This window comes from Salvelinus fontinalis, chromosome 8, assembly GCF_029448725.1.
Source record: "Salvelinus fontinalis isolate EN_2023a chromosome 8, ASM2944872v1, whole genome shotgun sequence".
Lineage (NCBI taxonomy): Eukaryota > Metazoa > Chordata > Actinopteri > Salmoniformes > Salmonidae > Salvelinus > Salvelinus fontinalis.
In genome coordinates this window covers 45,690,775-45,713,080 of record NC_074672.1, presented here as the reverse complement: position 1 = coordinate 45,713,080, position 22,306 = coordinate 45,690,775, and the positions used below count along the sequence as shown (strand labels likewise).

The 22,306-nt window shown below is 44.8% G+C and overlaps 1 protein-coding gene across 1 annotated transcript; it reads right to left on the bottom strand.

Annotated features, from left to right (window-relative positions):
• Nucleotides 1–9,454: 9,454 nt before the first annotated feature.
• LOC129861341 (carbonic anhydrase 6-like) lies at nucleotides 9,455–21,864 on the bottom strand. Its single transcript, XM_055932699.1, has 11 exons — nucleotides 21,734–21,864; nucleotides 20,888–21,067; nucleotides 20,366–20,514; nucleotides 18,736–18,831; nucleotides 14,686–14,752; nucleotides 13,663–13,820; nucleotides 13,301–13,427; nucleotides 11,784–11,867; nucleotides 11,658–11,690; nucleotides 10,708–10,913; nucleotides 9,455–10,186 (listed from the first exon to the last, which is right to left on the bottom strand). Exons 1-11 carry the CDS (start codon nucleotides 21,816–21,818, stop codon nucleotides 9,773–9,775), a joined length of 1,599 nt encoding a protein of 532 aa, XP_055788674.1. The 5' UTR covers nucleotides 21,819–21,864; the 3' UTR covers nucleotides 9,455–9,772.
• Between the last annotated feature and the right edge of the window lie 442 nt (nucleotides 21,865–22,306).

The following is a 22,306-nucleotide window of genomic DNA, read 5'->3' as shown; positions in this document are numbered from 1 at the left end:
TGTAACCGTCAGGGATTCGAACCACAAGACAGTGTTATACGGCTTTGCTAAAGCCAAGGCAATAGCTCAGGGAGCTTCAGGTATCAGACAAGGTTATTCATCACACAAGTTGTGTCCCCTGAACCAACTCTGTTACAGATGCACTAATCTTGATTCTACACTGAATACTACATAATCGGATGGCCCTCTAGTGCGAGAAATAATTCATTTTAGCTAGGGTTGCAAAATTCTGGTAACTTTCGCAAAAATGTACTAGGTCTACTGTATATAGTGAATAGTAGGGCACTAGGTCTACTGTATATAGTAAATAGTAGGGCACTAGGTCTACTGTATATAGTAAATAGTAGGGCACTAGGTCTACTGTATATAGTAAATAGTAGGGCACTAGGTCTACTGTATATAGTACATAGTAGGGCACTAGGTCTACTGTATATAGTACATAGTAGGGCACTAGGTCTACTGTATATAGTAAATAGTAGGGCAATAGGTCTACTGTATATTGTAACTAGTAGGGCACTAGGTCTACTGTATGTAGTGCATAGTAGGGCACTAGGTCTACTGTATATAGTGAATAGTAGGGCACTAGGTCTACTGTATATAGTAAATAGTAGGGCACTAGGTCTACTGTATGTAGTGAATAGTAGGGCACTAGGTCTACTGTATATAGTAAATAGTAGGGCACTAGGTCTACTGTATATAGGGAATAGTAGGGCACTAGGTCTACTGTTATAGTAAATAGTAGGGCACTAGGTCTACTGTATATAGTACATAGTAGGGCACTAGGTCTACTGTATATAGTGAATAGAGGGCACTAGGTCTACTGTATATAGTAAATAGTAGGGCACTAGGTCTACTGTATATAGTAAATAGTAGGGCACTAGGTCTACTGTATATAGTAAATAGTATTGCACTAGGTCTACTGTATGTAGTGAATAGTATTGCACTAGGTCTACTGTATGTAGTGAATATGGTGTACTACAACAGCTGCAACTACTCCCATAACGAGAGAGAGAGAGATAGGTAGAGAGAAGAGAGAGAGGTAGAGAGAGAGAGAGAGGGAGAGAGACAGAAAGAGAGAGAGAGAGAGGTAGAGGTAGATAGAGAGGTAGAGGTAGAGAGAGAGAGGTAGAGAGAGAGAGAGAGAGAGAGAGAGAACATTTCTAACATATTTCAGTTGATGTCCTTTTTGATCCTACTCACTTTTGTATGTTTCACTTGTTTAAGTAATGTAAACATATATTTCCCATGCCAATAAAGGCCCTTTGAATGTAATTGCGTTGAGAGAGAGAGAGCATCGTAAACACAGCTGGTTTATTGATAACAACCCCAGTTGTTGTGTTGACACGCAGGACAGTATGGAGTGGTCAAGTTGTAAACACAGCTGGTTTATGATAGCAACCCCAGTTGTTGTGTTGACACGCAGGACAGTATGGAGTGGTCAAGTTGTAGACACAGCTGGTTTATTGATAACAACCCCAGCTGTTGTGTTGACACGCAGGACAGTATGGAGTGGTCAAGTTGTAGACACAGCTGGTTTATTGATAACAACCCCAGCTGTTGTGTTGACACGCAGGACAGTATGGAGTGGTCAAGTTGTAGACACAGCTGGTTTACGATAACAACCCCAGTTGTTGTGTTGACACGCAGGACAGTATGGAGTGGTCAAGTTGTAGACACAGCTGGTTTACGATAACAACCCCAGTTGTTGTGTTGACACGCAGGACAGTATGGAGTGGTCAAGTTGTAGACACAGCTGGTTTACGATAACAACCCCAGTTGTTGTGTTGACACGCAGGACAGTATGGAGTGGTCAAGTTGTAGACACAGCTGGTTTACGATAACAACCCCAGTTGTTGTGTTGACACGCAGGACAGTATGGAGTGGTCAAGTTGTAGACACAGCTGGTTTACGATAACAACCCCAGTTGTTGTGTTGACACGCAGGACAGTATGGAGTGGTCAAGTTGTAGACACAGCTGGTTTACGATAACAACCCCAGTTGTTGTGTTGACACGCAGGACAGTATGGAGTGGTCAAGTTGTAGACACAGCTGGTTTACGATAACAACCCCAGTTGTTGTGTTGACACGCAGGACAGTATGGAGTGGTCAAGTTGTAGACACAGCTGGTTTACGATAACAACCCCAGTTGTTGTGTTGACACGCAGGACAGTATGGAGTGGTCAAGTTGTAGACACAGCTGGTTTACGATAACAACCCCAGTTGTTGTGTTGACACGCAGGACAGTATGGAGTGGTCAAGTTGTAGACACAGCTGGTTTACGATAACAACCCCAGTTGTTGTGTTGACACGCAGGACAGTATGGAGTGGTCAAGTTGTAGACACAGCTGGTTTACGATAACAACCCCAGTTGTTGTGTTGACACGCAGGACAGTATGGAGTGGTCAAGTTGTAGACACAGCTGGTTTACGATAACAACCCCAGTTGTTGTGTTGACACGCAGGACAGTATGGAGTGGTCAAGTTGTAGACACAGCTGGTTTACGATAACAACCCCAGTTGTTGTGTTGACACGCAGGACAGTATGGAGTGGTCAAGTTGTAAACACAGCTGGTTTACGATAACAACCCCAGTTGTTGTGTTGACACGCAGGACAGTATGGAGTGGTCAAGTTGTAGACACAGCTGGTTTACGATAACAACCCCAGCTGTTGTGTTGACACGCAGGACAGTATGGAGTGGTCAAGTTGTAGACACAGCTGGTTTACGATAACAACCCCAGTTGTTGTGTTGACACGCAGGACAGTATGGAGTGGTCAAGTTGTAGACACAGCTGGTTTACGATAACAACCCCAGTTGTTGTGTTGACACGCAGGACAGTATGGAGTGGTCAAGTTGTAGACACAGCTGGTTTACGATAACAACCCCAGCTGTTGTGTTGACACGCAGGACAGTATGGAGTGGTCAAGTTGTAGACACAGCTGGTTTACGATAACAACCCCAGTTGTTGTGTTGACACGCAGGACAGTATGGAGTGGTCAAGTTGTAGACACAGCTGGTTTACGATAACAACCCCAGTTGTTGTGTTGACACGCAGGACAGTATGGAGTGGTCAAGTTGTAGACACAGCTGGTTTACGATAACAACCCCAGTTGTTGTGTTGACACGCAGGACAGTATGGAGTGGTCAAGTTGTAGACACAGCTGGTTTATTGATAACAACCCCAGCTGTTGTGTTGACACGCAGGACAGTATGGAGTGGTCAAGTTGTAAACACAGCTGGTTTACGATAACAACCCCAGCTGTTGTGTTGACACGCAGGACAGTATGGAGTGGTCAAGTTGTAGACACAGCTGGTTTACGATAACAACCCCAGTTGTTGTGTTGACACGCAGGACAGTATGGAGTGGTCAAGTTGTAAACACAGCTGGTTTACGATAACAACCCCAGCTGTTGTGTTGACACGCAGGACAGTATGGAGTGGTCAAGTTGTAAACACAGCTGGTTTACGATAACAACCCCAGTTGTTGTGTTGACACGCAGGACAGTATGGAGTGGTCAAGTTGTAAACACAGCTGGTTTACGATAACAACCCCAGCTGTTGTGTTGACACGCAGGACAGTATGGAGTGGTCAAGTTGTAAACACAGCTGGTTTACGATAACAACCCCAGTTGTTGTGTTGACACGCAGGACAGTATGGAGTGGTCAAGTTGTAGACACAGCTGGTTTACGATAACAACCCCAGTTGTTGTGTTGACACGCAGGACAGTATGGAGTGGTCAAGTTGTAGACACAGCTGGTTTACGATAACAACCCCAGTTGTTGTGTTGACACGCAGGACAGTATGGAGTGGTCAAGTTGTAGACACAGCTGGTTTACGATAACAACCCCAGTTGTTGTGTTGACACGCAGGACAGTATGGAGTGGTCAAGTTGTAAACACAGCTGGTTTACGATAACAACCCCAGCTGTTGTGTTGACACGCAGGACAGTATGGAGTGGTCAAGTTGTAAACACAGCTGGTTTACGATAACAACCCCAGTTGTTGTGTTGACACGCAGGACAGTATGGAGTGGTCAAGTTGTAGACACAGCTGGTTTACGATAACAACCCCAGTTGTTGTGTTGACACGCAGGACAGTATGGAGTGGTCAAGTTGTAGACACAGCTGGTTTACGATAACAACCCCAGTTGTTGTGTTGACACGCAGGACAGTATGGAGTGGTCAAGTTGTAGACACAGCTGGTTTACGATAACAACCCCAGTTGTTGTGTTGACACGCAGGACAGTATGGAGTGGTCAAGTTGTAGACACAGCTGGTTTACGATAACAACCCCAGTTGTTGTGTTGACACGCAGGACAGTATGGAGTGGTCAAGTTGTAGACACAGCTGGTTTACGATAACAACCCCAGTTGTTGTGTTGACACGCAGGACAGTATGGAGTGGTCAAGTTGTAGACACAGCTGGTTTACGATAACAACCCCAGTTGTTGTGTTGACACGCAGGACAGTATGGAGTGGTCAAGTTGTAAACACAGCTGGTTTACGATAACAACCCCAGCTGTTGTGTTGACACGCAGGACAGTATGGAGTGGTCAAGTTGTAGACACAGCTGGTTTACGATAACAACCCCAGTTGTTGTGTTGACACGCAGGACAGTATGGAGTGGTCAAGTTGTAAACACAGCTGGTTTACGATAACAACCCCAGCTGTTGTGTTGACACGCAGGACAGTATGGAGTGGTCAAGTTGTAGACACAGCTGGTTTACGATAACAACCCCAGTTGTTGTGTTGACACGCAGGACAGTATGGAGTGGTCAAGTTGTAGACACAGCTGGTTTACGATAACAACCCCAGTTGTTGTGTTGACACGCAGGACAGTATGGAGTGGTCAAGTTGTAGACACAGCTGGTTTACGATAACAACCCCAGTTGTTGTGTTGACACGCAGGACAGTATGGAGTGGTCAAGTTGTAGACACAGCTGGTTTACGATAACAACCCCAGTTGTTGTGTTGACACGCAGGACAGTATGGAGTGGTCAAGTTGTAGACACAGCTGGTTTATTGATAACAACCCCAGTTGTTGTGTTGACACGCAGGACAGTATGGAGTGGTCAAGTTGTAGACACAGCTGGTTTACGATAACAACCCCAGTTGTTGTGTTGACACGCAGGACAGTATGGAGTGGTCAAGTTGTAGACACAGCTGGTTTATTGATAACAACCCCAGTTGTTGTGTTGACACGCAGGACAGTATGGAGTGGTCAAGTTGTAGACACAGCTGGTTTACGATAACAACCCCAGTTGTTGTGTTGACACGCAGGACAGTATGGAGTGGTCAAGTTGTAGACACAGCTGGTTTACGATAACAACCCCAGCTGTTGTGTTGACACGCAGGACAGTATGGAGTGGTCAAGTTGTAGACACAGCTGGTTTACGATAACAACCCCAGTTGTTGTGTTGACACGCAGGACAGTATGGAGTGGTCAAGTTGTAGACACAGCTGGTTTATTGATAACAACCCCAGTTGTTGTGTTGACACGCAGGACAGTATGGAGTGGTCAAGTTGTAGACACAGCTGGTTTACGATAACAACCCCAGTTGTTGTGTTGACACGCAGGACAGTATGGAGTGGTCAAGTTGTAAACACAGCTGGTTTACGATAACAACCCCAGCTGTTGTGTTGACACGCAGGACAGTATGGAGTGGTCAAGTTGTAGACACAGCTGGTTTACGATAACAACCCCAGTTGTTGTGTTGACACGCAGGACAGTATGGAGTGGTCAAGTTGTAAACACAGCTGGTTTACGATAACAACCCCAGCTGTTGTGTTGACACGCAGGACAGTATGGAGTGGTCAAGTTGTAGACACAGCTGGTTTACGATAACAACCCCAGTTGTTGTGTTGACACGCAGGACAGTATGGAGTGGTCAAGTTGTAGACACAGCTGGTTTACGATAACAACCCCAGTTGTTGTGTTGACACGCAGGACAGTATGGAGTGGTCAAGTTGTAGACACAGCTGGTTTACGATAACAACCCCAGTTGTTGTGTTGACACGCAGGACAGTATGGAGTGGTCAAGTTGTAGACACAGCTGGTTTACGATAACAACCCCAGTTGTTGTGTTGACACGCAGGACAGTATGGAGTGGTCAAGTTGTAGACACAGCTGGTTTATTGATAACAACCCCAGTTGTTGTGTTGACACGCAGGACAGTATGGAGTGGTCAAGTTGTAGACACAGCTGGTTTACGATAACAACCCCAGTTGTTGTGTTGACACGCAGGACAGTATGGAGTGGTCAAGTTGTAGACACAGCTGGTTTATTGATAACAACCCCAGTTGTTGTGTTGACACGCAGGACAGTATGGAGTGGTCAAGTTGTAGACACAGCTGGTTTACGATAACAACCCCAGTTGTTGTGTTGACACGCAGGACAGTATGGAGTGGTCAAGTTGTAGACACAGCTGGTTTACGATAACAACCCCAGCTGTTGTGTTGACACGCAGGACAGTATGGAGTGGTCAAGTTGTAGACACAGCTGGTTTACGATAACAACCCCAGTTGTTGTGTTGACACGCAGGACAGTATGGAGTGGTCAAGTTGTAGACACAGCTGGTTTATTGATAACAACCCCAGTTGTTGTGTTGACACGCAGGACAGTATGGAGTGGTCAAGTTGTAGACACAGCTGGTTTACGATAACAACCCCAGTTGTTGTGTTGACACGCAGGACAGTATGGAGTGGTCAAGTTGTAGACACAGCTGGTTTATTGATAACAACCCCAGTTGTTGTGTTGACACGCAGGACAGTATGGAGTGGTCAAGTTGTAGACACAGCTGGTTTACGATAACAACCCCAGTTGTTGTGTTGACACGCAGGACAGTATGGAGTGGTCAAGTTGTAGACACAGCTGGTTTACGATAACAACCCCAGTTGTTGTGTTGACACGCAGGACAGTATGGAGTGGTCAAGTTGTAGACACAGCTGGTTTACGATAACAACCCCAGTTGTTGTGTTGACACGCAGGACAGTATGGAGTGGTCAAGTTGTAGACACAGCTGGTTTACGATAACAACCCCAGTTGTTGTGTTGACACGCAGGACAGTATGGAGTGGTCAAGTTGTAAACACAGCTGGTTTACGATAACAACCCCAGTTGTTGTGTTGACACGCAGGACAGTATGGAGTGGTCAAGTTGTAAACACAGCTGGTTTACGATAACAACCCCAGTTGTTGTGTTGACACGCAGGACAGTATGGAGTGGTCAAGTTGTAAACACAGCTGGTTTACGATAACAACCCCAGTTGTTGTGTTGACACGCAGGACAGTATGGAGTGGTCAAGTTGTAAACACAGCTGGTTTACGATAACAACCCCAGTTGTTGTGTTGACACGCAGGACAGTATGGAGTGGTCAAGTTGTAGACACAGCTGGTTTACGATAACAACCCCAGCTGTTTTTTTCCCCCTTCCATTTTTTATTTATTTAACGAGGCAAGTCAGCTAAGAACAAATTCTTATTTACAATGACGGCCTACACCGGCCAAACCCGGACGACGCTGGACCAATTGTGCGACCGCCCTACGGGGCTCCCAATCACGGCCGGTTGTGATACGGCCTGGATTCGAACCAGGGTGTCTGTAGTGATGCCTCTAGCACTGAGACGCAGTGCCTTAGACCGCTGCGTCACTCGGGAGCTGTGTTGACGTACAGGAGAGTATGGACTGGAAGCTCTACGTCAGCGCCTGTGCCATTGTCCATGGAAAAGGACACGCAATAGGATCCAGTAAGTCAACCTCATCTGTGGTCAGACACTGCAATGGTTTGATAAAGGGTAGAGCTGCAGCTTTCAAGGTGCTCGACTCTAACCCGGAAGCTTATAATAAATCCTGCTATGCCCTCCGACGAACCATCAAACATGCAAAGCGTCAATACAGGACTAAGATCAAATCCTGCAACACCGACACTGACGCTAGTCGGATGTGGCAGGGCTTGTAAACTATTACAGACTACAAAGGGAAGCACAGCCGAGAGCTGCCCAGTGACACGAGCCTACCAGACGAGCTAAATAACATCTATGCTCGCTTCGAGGCAAGCAACACTGAGGCATGCATGAGAGCATCAGCTGTTCTGGACGACTGTGTGATCACGCTCTCCGCAGCCGATGTGAGTATGACCTTCAAACAGGTCAACATTCACAAGGCTGCAGGGAGGACGTGTACTGCGAGCATGCGCTGACCAACTGGCAAGTGTTTTCACTGACATTTTCAACATCTTCCTGATTGAGTCTGTAATACCAACATGTTTCAAGCAGACCACCGTAGTCTCTGTGCCCAAGAACATGAAGGCAACATTGTCTCTCGACACAAATTTGATGTGACAGACAGTGACATTCAATACCACCTTACACACACACTTGCCTGCGTCTAGTTGATATTGGGTGTAATCATCAGTCCAACAGTTACAAATGACAGTTTCTATTGGACAAATTCAGGTATGTTTTTTTTGTTCGTTTTTTGTTCCGTTTGCCTCTGTTTAAGAAATGTTTTTCAACAGAATCGTCAGAATGAATACACAACCTGATCACGCGTCAACACAGTTCACAGTTTCAGGAGCAGCCACGTTGTATTCCTTCTCGCATCTACAGTACGCGCTCTCCTCCTTTCACCTTCATCCCTTCGCTTGTCGACTTCAATGCACAACACATCAGCTGCATGTGACCAGGCGAAAAAACCTTTCCAAGCCAAACCGCTACATCTTTGCAAAATAGTGTGTTTTAATCAATTATTTGGTGACGTGACGTGGTGGTTTGGTGACGTTATATTTAGTATAGTTTTATCTAAAAAGGATAACTTTTTTAAACGTTTAAAAAAGTTTTTATGAAATTCACTGAGGAGGATGGTCCTCCCCTTCCTCTGAGGAGGAGCCTCCATTGGTCCAGGAAGTTGTGTGACCTGGTTGTCTTCCTCCCTCTGTCTGTGGTTCTATATATATATATATATATATATATATATATATATATATATATATATATATATATGCCCTCCAGAGAGGCCTGGGCCCAAGCAGTTTCATCATCTTCTGCTTCATCTGCTTGGCGACACAGTTCTACATCTGGCTGGTCGTCACGGAGACCAAGAACTTCCTGGAGATCAGTCGGATGTTCGCTCACGAGGAACCAGGTAGAGCCAATCAAATCAGAGACAGGAGAGGTCACGGGAAGGTCACGGCCTTCTAAGGAGGTGGATTACGGCCATTTAACAAGGAGTCTGTTGGAGAGAAGAAAGGAGAAGAAAATAACAGGCTCTTCTGTTTGAAAGGTGACAGAGTGGCCTGGAATCAGTTGATGTAATCTAGATTTATTAAATTAAATTGTGTTTAAAAAAAAAAAACATTTTAATCTATTTCTGTGATATCTGTCTTGAGTGTCTGTTCTGTAGTTCCCTGGCTTTGTAGTGTGTCTAACGATACATGTCAGATTTAATAAAATAAACACAAGATGCTTCATATAGAACTTTATTAAAGAAAACAAAAGATACAAATACGATAGATGGCTGATGCTCTGAGCCCACACGGACATTCAGAGATCTTCTGCGATTCCCTTCCCTTATACAATAAACATTGTTATACTGAACCTGTCACTCATGTCTCAAATAGATGAGTTATCCTTCATACTCAATAGTCAGTAGCAGTAAAGGATAGATTTGATATATTGACTGGACAGCATTTATATTTTATTTCCGTTTCAACGCGTTTCGCTACGTTGTGCCCTACTGAACACCACCCAGGGTGCTGTGCTGCAGCTGCACCCCCCTCCCTCAGTGACACCTGTAGTCTGTCTTCAGCTGCACCCCTCCGTAGAGACTCAGAGTTGTGACCCCCCAGCTAAACACGTTCCCCCTGGGAGAGGTGGTGTCCTCACAGGACATCTGTTCCCGGATCTCCGCCGAGTTCAAAACGTAGTCCCACACGTTGACATCCGTTATCTGACCCACGAAGGCGTCCGTGTCAGAGATCCCCAGCAAGCCGTCCTGGTCCTTCCCCAGGATGAAGACCCCTGCTGGGCTGACTGTGTATCTCCTCCGGAGGTACTGTTCCTCCCCCACCACCCCGTTGATCCACAGCTCAGCCCCCCCCGAGTGGGACGACCAGGTGACACAGTAGTTGACCCAGTCACGGGAGTGGAAGTTGTGGGGCAGGTTGACAAACTCGTTGCCGATCCACAGACCCACCTGGATGGATCACATGAAAAATAGAAATAAGTCTTAATGACTTCATCATCCCTCCATCCATCCCTCCCTCCTTCCTTCCTCCCTCCCTCTTCCCTCCCTCCCGCCCGCCCTCGCTTCATCATCCCTCCCTCCTCCCTGCCTCCCGCCCTCGCTTCATCATCCCTCCCTGCCTCCCTCCTCCCTCCCTCGCTTCATCATCCCTCCCTCCTCCCTCCCTCCTGCCCTCGCTTCACCATCCCTCCCTCCCTCCCTCCCTCCCTCCCTGCCTCCCTCCCTCGCTTCATTCATCCCTCCCTCCTTCCATCCATCCCTCCCTCCCGCCCTCGCTTCATCATCCCTCCCTCGCTCCCTGCCTCCCTCCTTCCTTCCTCCCGCCCTCGCTTCATCATCCCTCCCTCCTTGCCTCCCTCCTCCCTCCCTCGCTTCATCCATCCCTCCCTCCTTCCTTCCTCCCGCGCTCCCTCCTTCCATCCATCCCTCCCTCGCTCCCTGCCTCCCTCCCTCCCTCCCTCCCCACCCACCTCATATCCCACGGTGATCCTCAGTTCGTTATCGTTGCCCTGGCTGGAGTATGACAGGACAGTTTGTATCTCTCCAGGGCGTGTCCTCAGGTGCATGCAGGCGGTGAAGGAGTGCAGGTCCATGGAGTGAGCCAGGTGGGCCCGGGCATAGCTCTCTGTGTTGCTCTCTGGGAAGTGGAGCACCAGGGGAGACATCACTCTGGGCTCTAAAAAGGGGGGACAGGAGTGATAGCGTTAACATCTGACACAGAAGACAGATTGCTATACAACTACTGAACAATCATTCTCTAAATATAAGTCATCGAATTAGAAATCATAAAGTAACAACTTCATGTAAAGTGTTACCCTATACATGACAGGTACCTGTGTAGTAGTTATGTTCTAACTACTATTGTAACTATTAATGTAACTACTATTGTAACTACTATTGTAACTATTAATGTAACTATTATTGTAACTACTATTGTAACTATTAATGTAACTATTATTGTAACTACTATTGTAACTATTAATGTAACTGCTATTGTAACTACTATTGTAACTGTTATTGTAACTACTATTGTAACCACTATTGTAACCACTATTGTAACCACTATTGTAACTACTATTGTAACTACTATTGTAACTACTATTGTAACTACTATTGTAACTACTATTGTAACTACTATTGTAACTACTATTGTAACTATTAATGTAACTACTATTGTAACTACTATTGTAACTATTAATGTAACTATTAATGTAACTATTAATGTAACTATTAATGTAACTACTATTGTAACTACTATTGTAACTACTATTGTAACTACTATTGTAACTACTATTGGTGTTATTACACATAATATATAAGAGCACATCGTAGCGTACGGTGTACTCATAAGTAAATACTCACCATGTTAATATATAAGAGCACCTCGTAGCGTACGATGTACTCATAAGTAACTACTCACCATGTTCGGAAGGCCTTGCATCCCCAATTGCACCTACATGAACAAAAACAAAGTTAGAAGAGTCAGTTCACTTAAACCTTCCCTCATTTTGCTGTACTTTTAAAGGTAAATAGAGAACACTCTTACTTGAACGTATGTGTTTTCCAAGAGAAGTTATCAGACCCTCAATCTTCAGGAGCTTTGATTCTATTTCATCATGGCGACAGAAAGCTGAGTGGAGAGAGAGAGAGGGAGAGAGAGAGAAAAAGAAAGAAAGAGAGACAGAGAGAAAGAGAAAGAGAGATTTAGAGAGAGAGAGAGACAGAGAGAGAGAGACAGAGAGAGAGAGAGAGAGAGAGAGAGAGAGAGAGAGAGAGAGAGAGAGAGAGAGAGAGAGAGAGAGAGAGAGAGAGAGAGAGAGAGAGAGAGAGAGACAGAGAAAGAGAGAGAGACAGAGAGAACGAGAGATGAACGGAGCAAAGTACACAGAGATGCTTGATGAAAACCTGCTCCAGAGCGCTCACAACCTCAGACTGGAGCGAAGGTTCACCTTCCAACAGGACAATGACCCTAAGCCCACAGCCAAGACAATGCAGAAGTGGCTTCGGGACAAGTCTCTGAATGTCCTTGAGTGACCCAGCCAGAGCCCGGACTTGAACCCTATTCAACATCTCTGGAGAGAACTGAAAATAGCTGTGCAGCGACGCTCCCCATCCAACCTGACAGAGCTTGAGATGATATGCAGAGAAGAATGGGAGAAACTCTCCAAGTACAGGTGCCAAGCTTGTAGTGTCATACCCAAGAAGTTTCTGCTGTAATTGCTGCCAAAGGTGCTTTGACAAAGTACTGAGTAAAGGTTCTGAATAATTATGTACATGTAATATTTCCGTTTTTTTTATTTCTAAAAACCTGTTTTTCCTTTGTCATTATGGGGTTTTGTGTGTAGATTGACGAGGGGGGGAAAAAACAATTTAATCAATTTTTAGTAATAAGTCTGTTACGTAACAAAATGTGGAAAAAGTCAAGGGGTCTGAATACTTTCAGAATGCACCGTATCTATATCTACAACCACTGGATTTAATACACAGAGCTCTCTAGCGCTCAACGCTTCTGCCTAGGGGGTGGAATATATCCATTCCTTTCCTTAGCACACACAGTCGGTCCTGACACAGCCGGTCCTGACACAGCCGGTCCTGACACAGCTGGTCCTGACACAGTCGGTCCTGTACAACTGGTCCTGACACCACCGGTCCTGACACCACCGGTCCTGTACAGCCGGTCCTGATACCGCCGGTCCTGTACAGTCGGTCCTGTACAGCCGGTCCTGACACAGCCGGTCCTGTACAGCCGGTCCTGACACAGCCGGTCCTGACACAGCCGGTCCTGTACAGCCATTCCGGTACAGCTGGTCAAGTATAGATACATGCTGCCTTGAAGAGACCAAGATGCTGTCTGCCTCGCTTTCAAACCATGGTGCATGAAAAGGAGAGCAAACTGAAGATATATACTGTCTTTTCAAATGAAGGCTACAGCATAATTAGGACAACCAGTTCCACTTCCTATCATATACAGCAAGACCTGTATCGACATATATATATATATGATAATATTTGATCAGTTTAGTGTATCTATTGAATCCCTAAGAGCAGGTTCCGTGTACATACTGCCTTTCCTCAGGCCAGGCAGGAAGGAGGACTCGACCACGCGATCGTTGAGCGGTTGGGCCATGCGGTAATCATTCCACAGGGTCCTATTCTCCATGTCCATCAGAGTGCTTTCCAACTTCCTGATCTGCACGAAGGGGAGAGGAGAGGAGTGGAGGAGTGGAGGATGAATTAATGAATGAATCAATCGAATGAATACATGGATGAATAAATGGACGAATGAACGATTGAATTTTTCACAGGGTTGTTTATCAGCTTTTCATGGAGACTTGGTGCAGAGTGTAAGAGTTCACTTTCACTTTTTGGAGAATTAATTTACACATCAGCAGGTTTGTGAGAGAGGAGAGAAAGAGCAGGGTTACCTGGTTGTGAGAGAGGGTGATGGGTGTGTCAAACACGGTCCACAGGATGCTCTCGTAACAGGGAGGGGTGGTGAGAGAGCCCTGGTACCTGAAGAAATGGTTCAGGTTCTCAGGTAGCATGGAACGCACGTTGAGGGTAGATATGTTCAGGGACTGGCCTGTACAACAACACAAGATGTGAAGAAAGAAAATGAGCATCAAACAGTTGATGTTGAGATGTGCCTGTTACTTGAACTCTGTGAAGCAATTATTTGATAAGCTCTAATGAACGTATCCTCTGCAGCAGAGGTAACTCTGGGTCTTCCTTTCCTGTGGCGGTCCTCACGAGAGCCAGTTTCATCATAGCGCTTGATGGTTTTTGCGACTGCACTTGAAAAAACTTTCAAAGTTCAAGAAATGTTCCACATTGACTGACCTTCAGGTCTTAAAGTAATGATGGACTGTCATTTCTCTTTGCTTATTTGAGCTGTTCTTGCCATAATATGGACTTGGTCTTCTGTATACCACCCCTACCTTGTCATAACACAATTGATTGGCTCAAACGCATTAAGAAGGAAAGAAATTCCACAAATTCCATAAACAAATTCCACCTGTTAATTGAAATGCATTCCAGGTGACTACCTCATGAAGCTGGTTGAGGATGCCAAGAGTGTGCAAAGATGTCATCAAGACAAAGGGTGGCTACTTTGAAGAAACTCAAATATAACATTTTGATTTGTTTAACACTTTTTTGGTTACTACATGACTCCATATGTGTCATTTCATAGTTTTGTCATCTTCATTATTATTCTACAATGTAGAAGATAGTAAAAATAATGAAAAACACTGGAATGAGTAGGTGTCCAAACTTTTGACTGGTACTGTGTATTGATTCAAAACTAATGTTATTAATGTAGATACATTCAGTGATACTGTTATTAATGTAGATAGATTCAGTAATACTGTTATTAGTGTAGATAGATTCATTAATGCTGTTATTAATGTAGATAGATTCAGTAATATTCGAAAGAAAACCCAAATCACCTGCGTACTTGACCTTTTCCAGGTTGTTGATGAAATCGCTGTAGTAGGTGTTCTCAAAATGTCCGTCCTATAACGGAAAAAAACACAAACATACAAACAAAATGGATTCTGTGTTGCTAGGCTACATCAAGGTGTCCTTGCAACACATTGGCTAAAAAACAGAAACAGGCCTGACTGGCAACTAGATATAAACAGACTGGCAACTAGATATAAACAGACTGGTACCATGGTTACAGGAGAGATAAACAGACTGGTAACATGGTTACAGGAGAGATAAACAGACTGGTAACATGGTTACAGGAGAGATAAACAGACTGGCAACATGACTACAGGAGAGACAAACAGACTGGTAACATGGTTACAGGAGAGATAAACAGACTGGTAACATGGTTACAGGAGAGATAAACAGACTGGCAACATGGCCACAGGAGAGATAAACAGACTGGCAACATGGCCACAGGAGAGATAAACAGACTGGCAACATGGCTACAGGAGAGATAAACAGACTGGCAACATGGCCACAGGAGAGATAAACAGACTGGCAACATGGCTACAGGAGAGATACACAGACTGGCAACATGGCAACTAGATATAAACAGACTGGTAACATACTACAGGAGAGATAAACAGACTGGCAACATGGCTACAGGAGAGATAAACAGACTGGCAACTAGAGATAAACAGACTGGCAACATGGCTACAGGAGAGATAAACAGACTGGCAACATGGCTACAGGAGAGATAAACAGACTGGCAACATGACTACAGGAGAGATAAACAGACTGGCAACATGGCTACAGGAGAGATAAACAGACTGGCAACATGGCTACAGGAGAGATACACAGACTGGCAACATGGTTACAGGAGAGATAAACAGACTGGCAACATGGCCACAGGAGAGATAAACAGACTGGCAACATGGCCACAGGAGAGATAAACAGACTGGCAACATGGCTACAGGAGAGATACACAGACTGGCAACATGGCAACTAGATATAAACAGACTGGTAACATACTACAGGAGAGATAAACAGACTGGCAACATGGCCACAGGAGAGATACACAGACTGGCAACATGGCCACAGGAGAGATAAACAGACAGGCAACATGGCTACAGGAGAGATAAACAGACTGGCAACATGGCTACAGGAGAGATAAACAGACTGGCAACATGGCCACAGGAGAGATAAAAATCCCCATCAAAATCCGTCAGTTCAAAAATGGAGATATCTGTTTTTTTGCATTGGATGCGTCTCAATCCACCGCATCTGCTTATGTAACACTTCCGCATCTGCTTATGTAACACTTCCGCATCTGCTTATGTAACACTTCCGCATCTGCTTATGTAACACTTCCGCATCTGCTTATGTAACACTTCCGCATCTGCTTATGTAACACTTCCGCATCTGCTTATGTAACACTTCCGCATCTGCTTATGTAACACTTCCGCATCTGCTTATGTAACACTTCCGCATCTGCAGTGAAAGGTGGCAGAGCTAGAGCGATGTTTGTCAGACTGTGAGACATCACGAAAATGTCTGTAGCATCCAAACGGTTTGAACTATTATGACCGTGCTACGGGAAAGGGGAGACTCTCACAAACACGATGGTGACCTGCTAACTTTCTTTGTTGTTACTTTTAAGGTTGGAACCAATATGGAGTACCTCCAGCAGGAAGAGAGGCAAGAATCATTCGTCCGCCAGCTCAGGGACAAGCTACACTATTCACAACCCTGTGTAATGTTTACTGTAATTACATTAAATTGCTTTTTGAAACTTCAGGTATTTTATATTGTTTTAAAAATGTCAAAGTAGAGTAAAATGTATTTGGTTAAAACATGTCTGTAAAGTTGTTAATACATTTGTGTTTACATCATTAAGCCTTTATGAATGTGTTATGAATGACCGATTGGTGTCTCACTTCAGACTAAGTACTACAGGACGCTACATAAAGTGTCAATAAATAGGTTATTAACTTACTGCTGATTCATGAAGGTTCTCTCATGATTCACAGGTTACTGTAGTGAGACGTATTTAAATGGGTTGATGGACCTGCAAAGCTTGTGTGTGTCAGAGCCAAGATGATTTGGAGTAGTCCAACCTGAGACGACCGCACCGGGTATTCCTCTTCTGTTCCCATGGAGACCAGGGCTTAATTACATCCTGTTACAATGGAGCCGCACATTTCGTGGCTGATCTTTTCAGTGGGTGAATGTGTTAAAGACATGACTGGACCCAACACCGCACGGTACGACTCGTTAAATTGTGATGTTAAAGACCTGACTGGACCCAACACCACACGGTATGACTCGTTAAATTGTGATATTAAAGACCTGACTGGACCCAACACCGCACGGTACGACTCGTTAAATTGTGATGTTAAAGACCTGACTGGACCCAACACCGCACGGTACGACTCGTTAAATTGTGATGTTAAACCTGACTGGACCCAACACCACACGGTACGGCTCGTTAAATTGTGATGTTAAAGACCTGACTGGACCCAACACCCCACGGTACGACTCGTTAAATTGTGATGTTAAAGACATGACTGGACCCAACACCGCACGTTACGACTCGTTAAATTGTGATGTTAAAGACCTGACTGGACCCAACACTTCACGGTACAGCTCGTTAAATTGTGATGTTAAACCTGACTGGACCCAACACCCCACGGTAAGGCTCGTTAAATTGTGATGTTAAACCTGACTGGACCCAACACCCCACGGTACGGATCGTTAAATTGTGATGTTAAAGACCTGACTGGACCCAACACCACACGGTACGGCTCGTTAAATTGTGATGTTAAAGACCTGACTGGACCCAACACCCCACGGTACGACTCGTTAAATTGTGATGTTAAAGACATGACTGGACCCAACACCGCACGTTACGACTCGTTAAATTGTGATGTTAAAGACCTGACTGGACCCAACACTTCACGGTACAGCTCGTTAAATTGTGATGTTAAACCTGACTGGACCCAACACCCCACGGTAAGGCTCGTTAAATTGTGATGTTAAAGACCTGACTGGACCCAACACCGCACGGTACGGCTCGTTAAATTGTGATGTTAAACCTGACTGGACCCAACACCCCACGGTACGGATCGTTAAATTGTGATGTTAAAGACCTGACTGGACCCAACACCACACGGTACGGCTCGTTAAATTGTGATGTTAAAAACCTTAGGTTGTTGGGGGCTTTCATCAAGGTTAGTGTTTCTGTAGGTCGGGGGCTTTCATCAGGGTTAGTGTTTCTGTAGGTTGGGGGCTTTCATCAAGGTGAGTGTTTCTGTAGGTTGGGGGGCTTTCATCAAGGTTAGTGGCTTAAGGACAACAAATTCAAGGTATTGGAGTACCATCACAAAGCCCTGACCTCAATCCTATAGAACATTTGTGGGCAGAACTGAAAAAGAGTGTGCGAGCAAGGCGGCCTATAAACCTGACTCAGTTACACCAGCTCTGTCAGGAGGAATGGGCCAAAATTCACCCAACTTATTGTGGGAAGCTTGTGGAAGGCTACCCGAAACGTTTGACCCAAGTTAAACAATAAAGAGGAAATGCTACCAAATACTAATTGAGTGTATGTAAACTTCTGACCCACTGGGAATGTGATGAAAGAAATAAAAGCTGAAAGAAATCATTCTCTCTACTATTATTCTGACATTTCACATTTTTAAAATAAAGTGGTGATCCTAACTGACCTAAAACAGGGAATTTTTACAAGGATTAAATGTCAGGAATTGTGAAAAACTGAGTTTAAATGTATTTGGCTAAGGTGTATGTAAACTTCCGACTTCAACTGGATATCACATTCGACATAGTGGGATATGTCACATTTGACATTGATGATTATGTCACATTTGACATTGATGATTATGTCACACAGTTATGCGACATTTATGATATACGGTTACAGATGCTTTGTAATACATTTATGTAGTGCTTATGGAGGCATTATGAAGGCTTTACGAAGCCTTTATTAGCTGAACACCATTTAAAGCGGGACCTAAATAATAAGAAGAAGAAGATGGAGAACCAGATCTCACCTCGAAGAAGAAGGCTAGAACTGCCAGCCCGTCAGGCTTGTCGCTGGCCTCTTGAAAGCTCTCGTACTTATCCGAGTTATAATGGACAACGTGGAGCTGCAATACAGAGGACAAAGAAAACAAATACATTGTTCACAGGGACGAACTGGGAACAGAAATCTGCCCAGACATTTCTAACTCTCAGGCCCATTTTTCAGAGCCCAAGACCGGCAACGTTCGACAACTTTAGTACAGGCCCTATAATCTTTCAGGAACCAAGAGGATAACTTTAGTACATAACCTATGTTCCTCTAGGAACCAAGAGGATAACTTTAGTACAGGCCCTATGATCCTCCAGGAACCAAGAGGATAACTTTAGTACAGGCCCTATGATCCTCTAGAAACCAAGATGATAACTTTAGTACAGGCCCTATGATCCTCTAGAAACCAAGATGATAACTTTAGTACAGGCCCTATGATCCTCCAGGAACCAAGAGGATAACTTTAGTACAGGCCCAATGATCCTCCAGGAACCAAGAGGATAACTTTAGTACAGGCCCTATGATCCTCCAGGAACCAAGAGGATAACTTTAGTACAGGCCCTATGATCCTCCAGGAACCAAGAGGATAACTTTAGTACAGGCCCTATGATCCTCTAGGAACCAAGAGGATAACTTTAGTACAGGCCCTATGATCCTCCAGGAACCAAGAGGATAACTTTAGTACAGGCCCTATGATCCTCCAGGAACCAAGAGGATAACTTTAGTACAGGCCCTATGATCCTCCAGGAACCAAGAGGATAACTTTAGTACAGGCCCTATGATCCTCTAGGAACCAAGAGGATAACTTTAGTACAGGCCCTATGATCCTCTAGGAACCAAGATGATAACTTTAGTACAGACCCTATGATCCTCTAGGAACCGAGAGGATAACTTTAGTACAGGCCCTATGATCCTCCAGGAACCAAGAGGATAACTTTAGTACAGGCCCTATGTCCCTCTAGGAACCAAGAGGATAACTTTAGTACAGGCCCTATGTTCCTCCAGGAACCAAGAGGATAACTTTAGTACAGGCCCTATGATCCTCCAGGAACCAAGAGGATAACTTTAGTACAGGCATGCACTGTTGAGGTAGCTGTAGCCTGGTCCCAGATCAGTACTACTGAGATGCACTGTTGAGGTAGCTGTAGCCTGGTCCCAGATCAGTACTACTGAGATGCACTGTTGAGGTAGCTGTAGCCTGGTCCCAGATCAGTACTACTGAGATGCATTGTTGAGGTAGCTGTAGCCTGGTCCCAGATCAGTATTACTGAGATGCACTGTTGAGGTAGCTGTAGCCTGGTCCCAGATCAGTATCACTGAGATGCACTGTTGAGGTAGCTGTAGCCTGGTCCCAGATCAGTACTACTGAGATGCACTGTGGAGGTAGCAGTCAGTATTACTGGTCTCAGATCTGTTTGTGCTATCAGGTCAACTCCTTGTGATGTTGGCATGACAAGGAGTGGCAAAGAGTGTCATGATTGCACAAACACTGCTGTTGAGGCCCACTACGGTCAAGTCAAGCCCACCTCTATTTGTTTCACCCTTCAGAAACAGTATTTTAGTCTTTTTTTTGGGGGGGGGGGGGGGGGGTATCTGTAGCACTAGCCCACCTCTGCCATGTATCTGATGCCGTCCAGGGTGTGCTCTGCCCCGCTCTCCTCCAGGTCCCAGCCGCCCCAGTGGAGGTGCATCTGGACGGCCGTGTAATGCCCGGGGAGACCCTTGGTGATCACCATGCTGGGAGGCAGGACGATTTCAACTGGCCACAACACAAGAAGACATTTTTGAATCATTACGACATAAGCCATTCAGCAGACGCTTTTATCCAAAAGCAAATCATGTGGGTGGCCTCAGCGGGAATCAAACCCACATTTCTTGCCTTTTGCAAGTGCCTTGCTCTACCTGCTGAGTCACACAGGACCACATTTTGAGCCGTCTCGTTGTTAAAGGAAGCAATCCTAACTTAATTTAGATACATTTGTTAAAGATGTTATTGTTGCCATCATTTTTTTTCTCCCAACGTATAGACTGTTCATTCAATATAATAAAACAGTATAGACTAATACTGGGAATATGACGTTTTTTTGTGTTTAAAAAAAATACATTTCAGACATCATCCCACTACTTTTTACCTGAGTGTCCATTGTTTTTCATGAGGAAGTTACCCTTCTGAGCGTCATATCCGGTGAGCTCGAGGTCTATCATGTGGGGGTTGTGTCGCACGTTCTGCCTCTGGATGTCAATGGGGGACTGTTTCCGGCCACCGCACGCAGGATAGTTCTCCGCCCAGTGCACTTGGTCCAGGGCCCCTTCTGACGTCGGGAGAAACGGAAATGGCGCGGGTGGATTAGAACAGACGATGATAAAGAATGCAACCATGTAAACTTGGCCACACTGTTTTCATTGGCTGCCCACGCGTCCAACTACAGTCCAAGCAGACCGTTGGGGAAGAGAAGGGTGGGGGGTAAAAGTACCCTGACTGATATTGTATAAAGTCCTAGTGTTCTCCCTGTAAGGCATACCTTCACAAGACCTTGGTGTAATCACAAAACCTATTAAAAAAAAACAAATATCTGACCGGTGGTTTGTAAGAGAGGTGGTACAGTGTACTCTGCATCATGAACCAAATGACAGGTTGAAGGGCACAGACGTTACACAATACGATAATGACCTACATGTCTTCCATAGCTATAATCACAAACAGTGCCTGATCATCATGTTCGTGTTCCTGTTTGTCATCACGATGACTGATTTAAACAGCAATAACACATTGCAAAATCCTTCAGTCACTGTTATTATATTCGCAAACTCTCTATCTCTTCATCATTCTTCAGAGTTAAGAGTTCATTATCTTTAATAAATTAATAATGAAATGAAATGAAGAACATGTGTTTTAATGAGTTTAAGACTTTTGGGATTTGGAGTCCAAAACAAACACAGATAACTAGGAAATAGGTCATAAATGAATAAATACGTACCTGTATATGTCCAATGTATTCCATCTATCCCGGCAGAGGCAACGCTTACCAACATCAACTGAACCAAAAGACTGAAACACTCCATTTCAATGGAAATCCTCTTGACACAAACACCTCTCTCTCTCTCTCTCTCTCTCTCTATCACTGACTGCGACTGAAAGGAGATATTGAAACTTCTGTGAATCCAACGCCCCTGGGGCGAACTGCTCCCCGCTGCTCAGTCACAGACAGGGTTGGGTGGGTTACTTTCTAATTGTAATCCGTTACTAGTTACCTGTCCAAAACCACAATCAGTAGCGTAACTTTTCGATGACCCAAACTAAGCAATGTAATCTGATTACTTTTGGATTACTTTACCCTTAAGAGGAATGAGAAGAAGACAAAAAAGGATCCATCAAACTCATTAGGTGTGTCATCATAGTGGTCTCTGATTGGTGGTCATCATTTGGTGTGTCATCAAAGTGGTCTCTGATGGGTGGTCATCATTTGGTGTGTCATCAAATTGGTCTCTGATTGGTGGTCATCATTTGTTGTGTCATCATAGTGGTCTCTGATTGGTGCTCAGACTCAGGT